Source organism: Camelus ferus, chromosome X (assembly GCF_009834535.1).
Source record: "Camelus ferus isolate YT-003-E chromosome X, BCGSAC_Cfer_1.0, whole genome shotgun sequence".
Taxonomy (NCBI): Eukaryota; Metazoa; Chordata; class Mammalia; order Artiodactyla; family Camelidae; genus Camelus; species Camelus ferus.
The window spans coordinates 86,548,864-86,564,795 of record NC_045732.1 but is presented as its reverse complement, the minus strand read 5'-3'; the positions used below and the strand labels follow the sequence as shown (position 1 = coordinate 86,564,795).

Here is a 15,932-nt window from a genome sequence, read left to right as displayed (position 1 = left end):
AGGTTGATATATCTAAGCAGAAGGCAGAGCTCAGTTAGATTTCTGGCTGTTTCCAGGGTGTGTGACCTTGGGCAGTAACTTAACCTCTTTTTGTTGGTTTTGCCTTGGTTTCCTTATCTGTAAAACAGGAACAATTTTACCCACTGGCTGCAAAGTGTTGTTGTGAAGACAAAGTGAAAAAAAAATGACAGAATATAAAAAAGTACTCAGTTAACTAGACTACTTCCCTCTGACTGAAGCTTCTTCTTTATGGTCCTCTAAAAGCTCGACTCCTCTGAAGGAGTTCCGAAATGGGGCACCTCGGCTTGAGGTACAGAGTCCTGAGGAGACTGCCGAAAACTCACTCAAGGCCTTAGACACTAAAAGTACATTTTGTTTTGTGTTGTTTCATTTTTTTTTCTTTCTGCAGTGGGAGTTGGATACTCTTTCTTTCAAGCATGTAAACTTTTTTCAAAAGGTACCCATCTTTATTACTTTTTGTCAGTACATTTTCTGAGTTTGTGTACGTGGGAAAAATCAGTTTGGCATCAAAAACCAGCAGCGGTTTACTCTTGCATTCTGCCTACGATTAACTTTCTCCTTTTTTCCCATAATAACCGTCCATTATTCTCTCAGTATTAAACTTACCTTGGAAGATAACTATAGAAAAAGTAGATTATTCTCTTTCATCAAATGACAACTCATAAAAAGAAGGCAAGAAAAACAATTGGTAATGTTAAAATACATCAAACTTTCTTCATTTCAGAGGCTCTGTGTCACCCACAGTAAAACTATTTGTTGGGAGTAGCTTGCATTTGCCTCAATTTAGAACTGCCTAATATATTTATGAGGAAGAAGGCGGCTTACTGAATCAATGACAAGGATGGAGAAATGATTTTATCTGCTATCCATCATGCTTTCTAAATTAAATCAGAGCATTATTTATGCTACAGATATTGTTCATTTCACCTCATTGGTCTGTGAGTAATAGGGATTATAACAATCAGTTCCAAATAATCCTTCAAGATTTTTAATTGCTAAGCCAAATATATAAGATTTGCTCAAACCAAAACATTGGTGTTAATTTTTTATAAAATAAGTCAAACTGATTTTTTCAGTTGTTGTTTTTGTTTGTTTATTTTTATTAACTTGCATCAAGTAGAATCTTACGTCTAGCACAGTGCCTGAAACCTAGCAGGATGTAATAAATACTTGTGGAATTAACATTTAATACCGAGGGAAGTTATGGTAGGACATTGTGAGGGTTAAAGTGTGATTCAAGCCCCTAAATCTGTAGCTCCAGTCTAGATCTTTCTCCCATACTTCAGAGTCTGCATTTACCGTTTGCCTCCCTGAATTTCCCGTGAGCAGCTCAGTCTCAGGGTACCCGAAACTGATGCATTTCTTCTGCAAACCTCCTCATCTCAGTGAATAGCACCGTGATTCCTCCAGTTGCCCAAGCCTGGGCCTTTGGCTCCCCTTTCTCTCTCACGTCCCACCTCTTAATCAGTCAAAAAATCTATTTCTTTCCAAGCCCCCTGCTAGCCCTCAGTGCTGCGTCCCGAATCCAAGCTAACACCATCTGTTGCCTTGACAACTGCAACAGTCTCCCTGCTTCCCGCTTTCCCTTCTCACATGCTCCTAGTTGTCTTGCCTTTTGGACTTTCCACATCCTGCGCTCTGTCTGGAGCACTGTGCCCTTCGCTCTCCCTTCTCCCTGAGCTTAGCTCCCACTCTGCAGTTAGGTTTCCTCTTTCTGGGCCACTTCCTTCACGTGAGCTTTTCCTTCCTGCCTCTCCTCCCCTGCACCCCAGTTTGGTCAGGTGTTCATGCTATGTGATACCCAGCCCCCCTTCATTTCTTCTCAGCTTTAGCGCAATTGCCTGTTTTCCGTCTCTCTTGCTAGACTGTAAGCTCTGTAAGAGCAGGGATGTTGTGCAGATCATGTTTGTATCCCCAGCCCCACACATGGAGCTTAGCAGACAGTATAGGTGCTTGATAATTTTCTATATATTCTCGTTGTGAAAAGAATGAATACATCTGACTTGCTTTGCAGAAAAGATGCGTTCCTCCTAAGTTGTGATATTCCTTTTTCATCTCTTAATGTACTTACAAAGACTTAATTAGTCAAGCTAATTAATAAAGCCCCCTAAGTTACTTTTATAAATAGCTTTGGATCTCTGTATATCAGGTTTCTTCAAAGTGATAGACACCGGTATTTATTGAGAAGTTGATTTTATATGGTAATTGCCACTGAGTCTAATTTGTATTTATACATTTACATATATATTATATAAAGTTACCATTCCTATATAGAGTATGCTTTTAAATAAATGAAAGGGAAGGATAAGATTTAGAGAACTTAACAGCAGAGCCTGTCCCTGGGTGGGCCTTGCAGTGTTTCCCACTGAGGAGGAAAGTCTGTTCCTTCTGTGGGGAGAAGAGATCCATGTAGGCTGAGTGGGTGGCACCCTTTCCATTAGGGACTTAAATGACCTAGTCTTTGCCTGGACCATGCCCTGGGCTTTGGAGGTCTTGCTTAATAATCCAGGGGCTCACCCTTTGTAAACAGAACAGAAAGAAAAAGAAAGATTACACAGGAAGAAGCGAAAGGTGAAAGCTTGGAATTTTGATGAAGTTCTTTTGTTTTATTTGGTTTTGTTTTAGCATTTTAATATGCTGCCGACATTTTGTTCTGTGTCATAGTTAGAAACACGTATTGGGACGGTAGACTCTACGGATTTGGATACCACTTCCGCTTCCTGGACAAGATAGTAACGTTGGTTACTTACCGATAAAATGGGGATAGAAGGAGTACTTCTCTTGGGGTTGATTTGAAGGTTAAAAAAGAAAACGCACGTGTAGGGCTTAGAATAGTGCCCGGCATGTAGTGAGTGCCAAATAAATGTTAGATGCTGTAATTATTAGTTGAGATTTTTTTCAAAACTCTTTTGGATTCAGAATCAAAATAATCAGTGAGCTACAATCTGATTAAATGCTTGTGTATGAGAATGAACACTACATCTGCAAATAATCATAGATACTAACACCTAGCTTCATGCTAGCTCAGTAATCCTGCAAATGTTTGATGGGTGAGAGAATGGGTGAATACCTAGCAAAATCATGCTGTATAAGAAGTTGGAATCATATAGATAAGTCTAACCAATCATCTGTTATGTATAGTGTGAGTTAAAAATACTAATATAAAGATGTTGGAATATTAACATCTTTTTAAGTATTTAAGAGATAATGCACGTATTTTTATTTAAAGTGTTGATTTTAATTCTAGTTTGAAATTCTTTCATATTTCTCTACCAGGGAAGAAGACTTGGAGACAAAATCAGAGCAACTTAAAAGTAAATATCATTAATTAATTCAAAATGGGCTTTATTGCTGTAGTTGCAGAATTGGGATAGAGGCTAAAACTGTATTTTTAATTCACTAAACCAATATTGTACATTTGAAAGCCTATTTAATCTAAAAGAAAAAGCTGCGGCTGCACTGTGGCTAATTGCAGTACTGGCATGTCCCCAGATATATGAGCAGTTTGTCAAGTCTTGGCTCAAGTTCCGAATAATTTCTGTAGAACATTTCATATGAGTTCCAGCTTCTCTTTCCTGCCCCCACTTCAATTAGCGTAAATAGCGTTACACCTTTCTACAAAAGGAGATTTCTTTCGTAAGTGATTCCAGTCCTTAGGATACGAGGATGAAGCATGGACAAAGGACAGGGTCTAATGGATTATACTCTGGGCTCAAAAAAGACATCTATTCATTTATTGATTGATTCACGAGTCCTCAGTTATCCATGATATTCTGGTATCTGCAGAGAGTAGCCTCTTCATAACTGTGGCACCGTACATTTTCTTTGTGTGTTTTTGATGGTGAAGAAGGACAAGAACACATCTCCAAGGGGCAGTGTAGCATGTGATACAGATTGTAGAGCTAGACTGCCTGGCTTTTATCTGGGCTCCATCACTTACTGGCTGTATGACCTTGGGTAAGTTCTCTGGAACTCAGTTTTCTTATCTATAAAATGGAGGTAATAATAAAACACCCTTAGTATGGAGTTAGTATAAAGATAAAAGAATGTAATATTTGTGAAGTACTTTGAAAGTTATGTGGTACACAGTGATGTTCTAAGTGTTTTGTCCAGTTATTAGCAGGCTAGTGAATGCCCTACACTGACATGCCACGTCTGGTCATCACGTTGTACAGCCACGACTGCTGGTTTCAAGCAGGCAACAGGCTGACTGCCAAATTCCATGGTCTGACATGTCTTTTGGTTCAGGTTTCCAGTCATGACTACCTTAATATCCTGCTGTGTGTTTTTATTCATTTGCATATCCCTGGGGGAAAGAATATAGGAGACTGTACTGTACATTGTCTTTGTGAGATCTCTAGCTGGTAAACCAAGTTCCAAAATGCACATATTCTTCCAATTCAAGTCAACTGGCACAATCCTTAGGCATTTAAAAATATTATGTTTCACAACTTTCCAAACTTGTATTTCAGAACCCTGTTAGGAGTACATGGCGCATACCTATCTGATAAGTGGAGGATACAAGATTTTCAGTCTTAATTATACTTATTTAAAATGATGATAACACTTGGTACATTGAGCAGACAGAAATCAAAGCACAGTTATAAAGAGGGAGCATGATAATGGTGGCTGACTATCTTGATCGTCAGTTTTCCCGTCTGTAAAATGAGGATGGGGATAAGCGTGCCATCGCTTGCTAAATTGCCGAGAAGATTAGATATAATGATGTGTGTTAAGCACCTAGGACAGCGACTGCACAGTATACAGAAAGCAGTCAATGAATGTTTGTTCTTTTCAGTAATAAAGAGGTCATATTTTGTGGAGATGGTTTTAGCCGCTAGATCCTGTACTTGAGTTTCAGTTCTAGTTGTCATGGAGTAACACTACATTACCTGGAGGTTAAGCTTTTTGCAAGCTCAGCTGTCCAGGACAACCAAGATCCCTAGTATATGCTTCTGAAGAGCAAATAACCATCACAGATCTCATGCAGCTGACTCAGTAGGGCTGTCCAAGTCCTTTCGAGTCTGCAAACTAAGGCAGCAGTTTAGGATCAGAGAGGTCACTTGCAGCAACAGCTGACGTGGGGCAGAGAGCAGAGTGAGATGAACACGTTACAGCCATTTCAAGACACGACAGATAGTTCTGCATGTCTTGTTAGCCCTGGAGTGTATCATTGTTTATGATGCTGTTGCTGAGTCACTGGGAAAAGGGTCAGTGATACTGTGTGTCCTTGGTTAAAGAATTCGAGGATTCAAGTCATATTTTCTAGCCAGGTTTCCATCAACTATCAGTAAGGTTAAAAAGCCATTTTGGTTCCTCAGTGAATAAACTTTAGTTATCTGGACAACCAACTTTTTATGAACTAACCTCATTTCCCTGGAGTGCTAAAGAAATGAAACATTACTTAACATATAAACTAAATTCTAATGAGTAGCTTAAATCTGTCCTCTTAGGCAACAAAAATGATTTTTTAACTAGTACATATCAAAGTTATTTCTGAAAAAATCATAATTGTAGTGTTATTTTTCAGTTTCTCCTATACAGTTAGAACATACATAAATCTTGATTTGAGCTAGGTATCCATGGAGAAGAACTATACTCACATGGATGCTAATTGCACTTTTATTTTCATTTCAGATTGAAGTGGTGCATGATTGTCGGGAGAAGAGAAGTTCTGCTCAGTCCTCCAGTTTGGACAATGACAATAGCTTGGATGTTTTAAAGAAGTATCTTTTACTTATTAACATACACCCATACACACATCTACCAGCTTTGAGTCAGTCTTCAAGGCAAACGTGCTTGGAATTTTGAGTTCACAGAATGGGGTTCTCCTGGGTGTGATGGAAAGGGTACTAGATGAGGTGTCCCGGATTTAGGCCTGGCCCACCTGTTCTCTGTTTATGTGACTTGAAATTAACTAGACCTTTTCAGACTCTTAGTCTTCTCTGAGGCAAGAATGAGTGGGACAGTGTTTCAAAAACTACAAAAGATTATGTCGATATATAATGTTATTTGATAGATGCTGTTATCTTGTTCATTTTTATATTATTATGTTAGTATTCCACACATAAGAACATTGGCCTTTTAAATTTTATATCACAGACTTTTGAGTTAGTTACCAGTATTTTGGAGCAAGTTACATATATATATTCAAAGATTGTTAAATGTTAATGCTTAAAAGTATAAACATTAAAAAAGAGGCCCAAGGTAGAAGTTAAATGAAATGGGTTACTTCTACTGAGGAGAGAGGAAGCAAATTTTAAATATGATGTCAGTTGGAAATCACATTGGAAGGAAAATATATTTTATTTTAAAGAGACAGTAAACAATATTACTACAGAAACTTAAGTATATTGGGAAAACCAGTGTAAGAAATCCACATGATGTCTCGGAAAATTTCAGAACATTACTAGGAAAAAGGAAATATTTTGCCTAAAATGCTATTTTTTTTTTCTGAGAGTAAAAGTGAGAAGGAACTATAGCATAGAGACTGTGCTGTCTAAAAAATATTCCCCAGATTTTCAGGAATAGATTTTTGTGAGTTTTTAGTAAATTGATTCTTAAGCTTAGTGAGTTGAAACTGAAAAATTTTTTTTAATTTAAAAATAACTCCTGAACCCCAAACCCCTTTATTTTAAATATATTTTTAAAAGTCTTGTGGGTGGTACTTATTCTAGAAACCGTAGAATTGATTTTATATTTTGATGATAAAACCAGAACCATTGGTAGTTCCCCTGCATTAACAACTTTCATCTTAGACTGTTTATAATGATGATAACTGAAACGTTGCAATACGATTCTAAAGCCATGAAATAACCAACAAATATGGTCCTTATATTTTAGCCACGTCCTAAATGAGCTGATACAGACAGAGAGGGTGTATGTTCGGGAGCTGTTTACGGTTTTGTTGGTAAGTGACTGTGATTGTATTTTCCGTCTTTTCCTGCATCAATTAGGAAGTGCTGAGGGCAGACTTCTCTTTTGGTCTCCTTCCTTGATTGTTTGATAAATGTGCATGTTCGGGTTCTCCCTCAGCAGTGAGAATTGTGGGTTCAGAATTTATTATGAAAGAGATAAGCCATTCTCTTAGGAATACAGCAGATTGTTATAATTATTCCCAGGGTGCTATTTAGAGATTGTGATGTAAAGCACTAAACATGGGAGAAAAACATTCATTTGATACAAATGTCATAATACTCATTTGTTCTGAAAAAGAAAACCCAAACACTTATTGCCTGTTTAAGGAGAAGTTAATGACCTATAATATAAATTTTCATACGTGGTTTCTATTTCCTACACCATAAGCTACCCTAAAGGCCAAAGAACTGTCACTTCATTCTAAATTGACTTCCCAGGCTCTGTACTCATACTGTCTTCCATGAATGTTCTGAGTGGAGCACCTTGACTTCTTTGTCCTGCTGTCTAATAATAATAATAATAATAATAATAATAATAATAATAATAATAATAATAATAATAATAGTGGATAACTTTGGGAGCTAGAAGATTTGAATGTTATAATTACAGAAACTTCACCCATTAATCTCCTATACATTCTGCTGAACCTATACCTTTGGTGGCCCAACCAAATGTTAATATGAATATTTTTTAAATGAATAAATGTATTTATTTTGGGTAGGGCTACAGAGCGGAGATGGATAATCCAGAGATGTTTGATCTTATGCCACCTCTCCTGAGAAATAAAAAGGATGTTCTCTTTGGAAATATGGCAGAAATATATGAATTCCATAACAAGTATGTAATTGCTGAATTGAATTTTCTTTTTCACGATTATAATTTAAAGGGTTATTGACCAATTTAGTATATTTCACATAAAATTATATCATTTTTTCCTTTGAAATTTTTACAGCATTTTCATGAGCAGTCTGGAAAATTGCATTGATGCTCCAGAACGTGTGGGACCTTGTTTCCTGGAGAGGGTTAGTTCAATGATTATTTAAAAATATATAAATATGGGCCACCAAAATAGCAGTTAATGTTATAGGAACAGATTTAGAGATAAGGTGGGCATTATTTTTTTATGTCTTTATGTTTTTGGAGGAGACACATCACTCCACAAGTATTTAATGCTAAACCAAGTTTTGTTACAGAAATGGAGTATTTGAGCATGCAAATGGCCATTGTATTCTGTGGTATCAAACGCTTCAATGGCTCAGCTTGTGACCAGTGACCCCTGGGTGATCCCAGGAGCCCAAGGACCATCCTGGATGTGAGGATGTGAGAGTTGGGATCATCTTAGCACAACCAATTCTTGGCTTGGTTAATTTTCAGCCTAAGACATGCCTTGGTATTCCTCTCTATTACATGTGAAGTCTTTGAATCAAATGTAGTCTGGCTTTCAGACACCAAGGCATCTATCACAGGGTCTTTGCAAAACTGGGAGCTGTCTGTTCTTTTTATTCTACGAGGTCATTCAGGGAGGCTCGTTTCTCCATGTCCCAAGAGTGCACTTAGTCAGTTGACTTCCCAGGCTCTGTCGTCATACTCTCCTCCATTAGTTTTCTCTCAGAATGTTCTCTGCTTACCTAGTTCCTCTCCTTTCCGAAAAATCAGTCCTGTCTTGATTTGAGAGTCAATTTGATAGAGGTGATCACTGAAAGCTTCCAAGGAGATAGCTTATCTCCGAAAGTGTTTATGGAGTGAGAGGATAATAAGGATAAGGAAGAACCTTTCTCAACATATCTTGACTTAAAACGCATTTAAACTGTAGCCAGATTCTTCCCTGACTTCCCTAAGCCACAGCAGTCCCTCTTTCCTTTGAACTCCGGCAGTACTGAATGTCTGTGCTACTCACTGGGAATTTCATATTTACTAAGCATCTTTACGTGTATTCATGAATCCTTTCTCCAACTAGATAGAAAACTCATTGAGGCAGGGTCCATGTCCTATATATCTCTGTATTTCTAATAAGGTCAGCAGAGTTCTTGGCAACTGGTGTGGTTTAATAAATGCCTGGTGATATGTTCATTCATTCGACTGCCATCTACTGAACCCCTACTATGTGCCAAGCACTGTGCTAGGCAATGTGGGATACTGAGACTACTCATATAGAAAAACAGGGAATACGTTGTGTACAGTGTGAGTTGTGCTATATTAGAGATGTACAGAGGGTCCTATAGGAGCCAGGAAGAGGTGCATCTTGCATAGACTGGACATATAAATGATGGTTTTATAGAAGAGATGACTCATGAGATGACGTCAATGAATGAGTAGGAGGTAGCCTATTAGATGAAGGTCAAATAAAGATGATTCCAGGGAGAGAGAATCGAATGGGCAGATGCCTAGCAGGGTTATAGTACAATGATGATGCTGCAGTGGTGAACCAAGGACCTGGGAAGTTAGCTATAAATTCATTCACTAGGTAATCCAGAGACTAAGAGCATATTTCTTGGTATTTAGCTCATAGTAATGAAAAAAGTAGTCTTGTTCAGAGAAGGCTTTTCTCCCTCTAACTCAGACTTGGTAAGTGGAAGTTCTGAAATTACTCAGATAATTAGGTGTCCCTCTACCTGGTCTGATGGGGATGCTATCTTTGGACTATAAAGAGGGCTTCTGACCAGCTGCTAGTGTGACAGGCCCTTTAGGCACACTCCCAGTAATGCTTGGCTACACTCACTCCTGCCCAACCTTTCTTTCTTGAGAAGAAAAGTACATGTTCACAAATTGGTAATACATTTGAATTTTCTTTTTATCACAGAAAGATGATTTTCAAATGTATGCAAAATATTGTCAGAATAAGCCCAGATCAGAGACAATTTGGAAGAAGTATTCAGAATGCGCCTTTTTCCAGGTATAGTAATTATTCAGGTATTGGACATACTCTTTCTGGAAGATACTGGGATATTTCTTATTCATAAATGTATTTTCTGCTTTAAGTAAGTTATATATATGTGTAGATTAAACAATCCAACCCTCCCCCAAACACACACAAACATACGTGCTGTTCCTCAGAGACAACTATGCTCTGCTCTTTGAGTGACTTCTTTTGGTATTTACCTCCATGTCGCCAAATATGCCTATGTTGCTGCTTCCACCATGGGAGATGAGGCTTTAGCTTTCTTTCTTTCCCCCACCACATCCACACACGTACTTCTTTTCCTCCAAATAGTCAATATAGTTATATTGTATAACAGTGTTAAATTATTGAGTATGTGATTTCTGTGCTCAGATGAATCATGTGGAATAAGGTGATTGCTTTTCCCTCCCTTTTTTTTTTTTTTGAAGGGGGGAAGGTAATTAGTTTTACTTATTTATTTTTTGGTTTACTTATTTATTTTTTGGAGGAGGTACTGAGGATTGAACCCAGGACCTCGGCATGTTAAGCATGGGCTCTACCACTTGCGCTATCCCTTCCCCCTTCCCTCCCTTTTGTTTTTCTCACAATTGTCTTTTTCACTCACTTAATTTTCTGGGTACTTATCTCTATCCCAAACTCTCCCAGTTGTGAGAGTTACATCAACCTCTTCTTAGTACATCTAAGCATTATATTTTCTCTGCATGTCATCTTGAATAAATCTCTCCTGGAATCTTCTGCCCTGCTCATCTAGACTCGCTAGGCCTGTTGTGCAGCTGCCATCTTGGGATGTTGGTGAAAATCATTTTGGGCAGTCTGTTCACCTGTCTCTTGCATAGACTCTCCTGTTTCCTAGGGGCCATATCTTTCTCTTCCTTATTTTATTCTCTTGTTTGGTGGAATACATCCTCCAGTAGTTTTACTGAGAAACTGTGCATGATAGGTAAACGTTTTTGAGAGCTTGCGTGTCCACAAATGTCTTTATTCTACCCTAACATTTGATTGCTAGCTTGGCTGGGTATAGAAATCTATGTGAGAAATAATTTCCCTCAGAATTTTTGAAGGTATTTGCTCCATTGTCTTCTAGCTTTCAGTGTTGCTGTTGAGAAATCTGATGCCATTTTGATTTTTGTTCCCTTGCATGTGACCTAGTTTTTATCCTCTCTCTGAAAGCTTTATGGGAACTTCTTTTATCCTCAGGGTTCAGAAATTTCACAGTGCTGTGCCATTATCCTAGTCTTGTGGTGATCCCTTTAAATTTGGGACTTCTTGTCCAAATTTACTTGAATTTTTTTCCTTTGATTTTCTCCAGACAATTTTCTCTAGTCTTTCTTTCTGGAATCTCTATTGTATGGATGTTGGATATTCTGGATCATTCCTTTAATTATCTTTTCTTTTTATTTTCTGGCTCTTTGTCTTCTTGATCTGTTTTCTGGGATTTATGTTCCAGTCCATCTGTTGAGGGTTTTGTTTCTGCCATCATGTTTTTAATTTTGAAGAGCCTCTACTCTTTTTTGTTCTCTGTTCCCTTCAGTAGAAACATGTTTTTGTTTAATAAGTTCAGTATCTTGACTTACCTATATGAGGATAATAATAATAGATTTTTCCCACTAAAAACAGTTTTCTCTTCCCTGCAGAGTTTCTGTGTTTTCTTCATATTGCTTTTCTTTTCTTTTTTTCTTTTTTTCTTTTTTTTTTTTTTCATTTTGTTTCTGTCACTGTCCTCAAAAGTCTAGTGATATTTGGTTGTCCACTTACATTGAGAATAAGCACTAAAAAGTTCATTGGAGGTTTCCTGTGTGTATGTGGGCTTTTTGACCATGGTCTTCACTGTTGGGTGATTTGTGCTTGGGGGATCCCCAATACCTGTATCTTTAGGTCTTTTCACTCAGGCTGGTCAGATTCTCCACCCTGCTACCTGGGAGAGTGAGGATCTGACTACCAGTGTTCTGGTAGACAAGTCGGGGGAAAAGGCTCAGAGTCTCTAAGTTGATACATAAATACTCAAGCAATCTCTTTGCTTTCAGTATGGTACTCTGCCCTCAACTGGACCTGGTATTCCCTAGTCCAACGGCCCTCTGTTTTACTCTTTTCAGATAAACATCTATTCTTCAGCTATGGGAGCGGGGAGGCAGCCACCCAGCTGTGCATAGCGGCATGGCTGTCTAAGATGCTTGTGGTCACTGCTGCTGTTTCTTTTTTTAGATTTTAATGCTCATTTAATTTTTTTTTTTGGTAACAGCTTTATTGAGATATGGTTAAAATAACACAGAATTCACCCTTTAAAAATGTACAATTCAGTAGTTTTACTATATTCACAACCTTGTGCAACCATCACCACTATCAATTTAAGAACATTTTCATCACCCACCCCCCATTTTCCCCTAAGCCTTGTAGCCCTCTGCAATCACTGAGCTACTTTCTGTCACTACGGATTTGCCTGTTCTGAACGTTTCATGTGAGTGGAATCCTAAAATATGTGATCTTCTGTGTCTGGCCCTTTCACCCAGCATAATGTTTCCACAGTTCATCCATGTTGTAGCTGTGTCAGAACTTCTTTCCATTTTATGGCCTAGCAATATTCCACTGTGGGAATATTTCACATTTTATTAACCCATTCATCAGTTGATGAACATTTGGGTTGCCTCTACCTTTTGTGTACAAGTTGTTGCATGGACATCATTTTCATTGCTCTTGGCCATATAGCTGGGTATGAACTTGCTAGGTCATACGATCACTCTTTAACTTTTTGAACAACTGTTGGATTATTTTCCAAAGTTGCTGCACCGTTTGACATTCCCACCAGCAGTGTGCAAGGAGCCTGATGATGCCACACCCCTACCAACACTTGTTAGTATCTAATTGCTTCTCTTTCTTTTTGAGGTGATTTTATTTATTTATTTATTTTTATTGAAGTATAGTTAGTTATAATGTGTCAATTTCTGGTGTACAGCATCTAATTACTTCTTACACAATCGTTCAAGAATCATCTTTTTTCAAAGCCAACCTTCATCTCCAACTTTCAGAGGTACTTGATGCCGGTAATCCTGGAGTCTTCATGGAGGGCAAGGAAAAGTGTTCTATAAGATAAATTGAGTTGTTCCTTGATTTTTCCCTCTTCTGGTTTCCAAATTTTGTCAATGTTTTTTCCTCTCTCATCTTTGTGACTTTAGGTTTTTCCTTGTAAAAATAACTTTTCCATCATTTTAGTTGGGTTTCTTGAGTGGGGAGAGCTAAATACATGTATCAGGCTACCATTTTTAATGATAAGTTGACAATTGAATTTGATTATGTATTGGATTTTATCCATACACAGAGGGTCCTGGATCTCACATACGTATATCCTCTCCCCTTCCCTTTGTGTTCTGCACGTCCATATGCACATTTCATCCTAAGCAGCTCCGTCTTGCCCTAATTATGGAGCCGACAATGTTCCCAGGACCCAAAGTCATGACAGTTATATTTATAGTGGCAGTGAGCCAATAATCAGATGAAATATAGCACCAGTTGATAAGGGCTGTAATTTTTCTTGTGACATTAAAAAAACTTCTCCTACCCAGTCTGATTTATATTCAGTACAACCTATTTCTTTTCTGGGTCTTGGCCTGTGGAGCTGAGCCTTTTGTTACTTTTCTTGGATACACTGAAGAACTTTTTAGTTATGTTAACCGGTCATTCATTGCTTTCTTACCTTTTAAGCATTCCACATCATTGTGAGTTTATATGTAGAAACTTTTTAGTCATTGAAATTTTGCGATTTTCTGCCTCTCAAGTCCTGGAAAGAATATTTACTATAGTTTTTCGAATATACTGCCTCTTAAAATTTCCATACCATATATAACAGCGATTTTTCTGGTAAATTTTCCTTGAGATGTAAGAAGCATGCATGCATCGGGTCTAATCAATGAATATTTGGTGTTTTCATAGGGATATGTTTTAATTTAAATTTATTGATAATTCTATTTTAATGCCAGGAATGTCAAAGAAAATTAAAACACAGACTTGGTCTGGACTCCTATTTATTGAAACCAGTGCAACGCATCACTAAATATCAGTTACTGTTGAAGGTAATTACATGAAGCGTTTGTTTCGTTCCTTCCTTACTTTTTTGAGTCAGCTGTGGCAAAACCCTTAAGAACGAAGCAAGTGACTTGGAAGCACTAGAAATAGGTAGGCTCAATGACTGGGAGGTCTGGATTTAGCGGTAGAGTCACTGCAGTGTGGTCCTTTGGTTCCCGGGGCAGTGCAGGAGCCGGAGGTAGAGGTGTAAAGCTGAGAACATGCAGTCTTTTTAGCTATTTAATGATCCATACAAGTTACATTGATGTATGTGTAACGTTGACTGCAGAACTTCTCCTGTTGCTAAGAACTGAACAAATGTTTCTTACCGTTTTGAGACTGTATTTCCCATGGGTCTGCTCAACGAAAAATGAAGATTGCATACCCCTCAGTAATGTGAAAAGATTACTAAAATGCAACATTAAGTATAAACACAACATAGCTTGTTTTAAAACAGATTTTCACAATGTTCTGTGGTATATGCATAATGAATAAAACGAAGTGCTCTATATGGAGGACCAAAAAAAAAATGTGTAATTGCTTTAAGAACAAATCTCTCGTGTGTCCTAATGATTGTTCTTCAGCTCCAGAAGCATCGCATGCCCTTTGCTTTATATGATTCAGTCACTGTTCTCTTTCTCCTCCCGTTTTTGACGTTGTTATTAAATACAGTTTTGATGTGACAAATAACATGTGAAAGAAATTACTCGAAAAAGTGACATTATCTTTGGATTCCTCCTTGAAAGCATATTAGCCGAAAATATATTCATTTTATCCAGCTATTGATATCAGCCTGATATTAAGTTTAGTTCTTGAAATCTAATTACAGGAGCTATTAAAATATAGCAAAGACTGCGAAGGATCTGTACAGTTAAAGGAGGCACTTGACACGATGCTGGATTTACTGAAGTCAGTCAATGACTCTATGCATCAGATCGCAATCAATGGCTATATTGTAAGTAGATTTTAATGATTGTTGCAGTTTTACAGGGTAAGCATCTTAACATTCCTTTCTTCCTCTCCTGGAACCAAATGAGAAATAAGAAGTTAGAGGCAGACAAATGAAGGATCTGAATGTCAGCATTGTTGCTTATGCTGAGTGGAAAACTGGCTTCAGATCAGCAGCCGAATGGCTTTATGACATTCCCCTTGTGCCTAACCCCCAAGTGCAGACCCTGGGAAATCCCGCTTGACGGAATGTTTGGGTCTATTCTAAGGAGACATATGGTCCCATTATTGCTCTTTGCCCCAGTCCAGGGTAGATAGGGAAGAAAAAGATCAAATCTTTAGACTTAGCTCCACCCAGTGGGGAAACTTGGACTGGGTGACGTCATTTGCCAATAAGGATTTTTTTTTTTTAATATGTTGTTTGTTTTTTGCGGGGGGTGGTAATTAGATTTATTTAATTATTTATTTACTTATTACTGTTATTTTTATTTTAACTGACGTACTGGGAATTGAACCTGAGAGCTTGTACATGCTAGGCATGTGCTCTATCACTGAGCTATACCCTCCCCCCAGGATTTTTTTTTTACTACTGTTTAAAAAATTTATTATTATTTTTTTAATTGAAGTATAGTTTGTTTACAATGCTGTGTTAATTTCTGATGTCCAGCATAGTGATTCAGTTTAAATATATATATATATATATATATATATATATATATATATATGCACACACACTCCTTTTCATATTCTTTTCCATTATAGGTTACTACAAGATATTGAATATAGCTCGCTGTGCATATGCAGCATAAACTTGCTGTTTATCTGTTTTATATATAGTAGTTAGTATCTGCAAATCAAGGAAGCGATGGGGAGAGTTGGCCTAGCTGCATGCAGTACCTCCCCATGGAGACATGAAGCCAAGAAAAAGGAGGTTTCTTCTGTCTCCCACCCCCACAGTAATTTTGTAACTGTGGATATGTGGTATGTTTCAATGTGAACAGTTGTGATGACTAAAACTGTAAAAACTATAAATTATTCTTCAGGCTTTTAGTAGCTCCAACTAAATACTGTACTGTTGATGTCAGAGATC

At 37.7% G+C, this 15,932-nt stretch overlaps 1 protein-coding gene across 6 annotated transcripts in view; it reads left to right on the top strand.

Moving 5' to 3' along the window:
- Window positions 1-15,932, top strand: part of MCF2 (MCF.2 cell line derived transforming sequence) — a 98,821-nt gene that overhangs the window by 61,956 nt on the left and 20,933 nt on the right. For all 6 annotated transcript variants that reach the window (XM_032476132.1, XM_032476129.1, XM_032476130.1 and 3 more), the window contains 9 exons: window positions 410-457; window positions 3,298-3,335; window positions 5,659-5,747; window positions 6,865-6,931; window positions 7,661-7,776; window positions 7,892-7,961; window positions 9,740-9,832; window positions 13,810-13,902; window positions 14,724-14,849. In XM_032476132.1, the coding sequence (XP_032332023.1) occupies window positions 410-457; window positions 3,298-3,335; window positions 5,659-5,747; window positions 6,865-6,931; window positions 7,661-7,776; window positions 7,892-7,961; window positions 9,740-9,832; window positions 13,810-13,902; window positions 14,724-14,849 (740 nt within the window). The remainder of the gene's footprint in view (window positions 1-409; window positions 458-3,297; window positions 3,336-5,658; window positions 5,748-6,864; window positions 6,932-7,660; window positions 7,777-7,891; window positions 7,962-9,739; window positions 9,833-13,809; window positions 13,903-14,723; window positions 14,850-15,932) is intronic.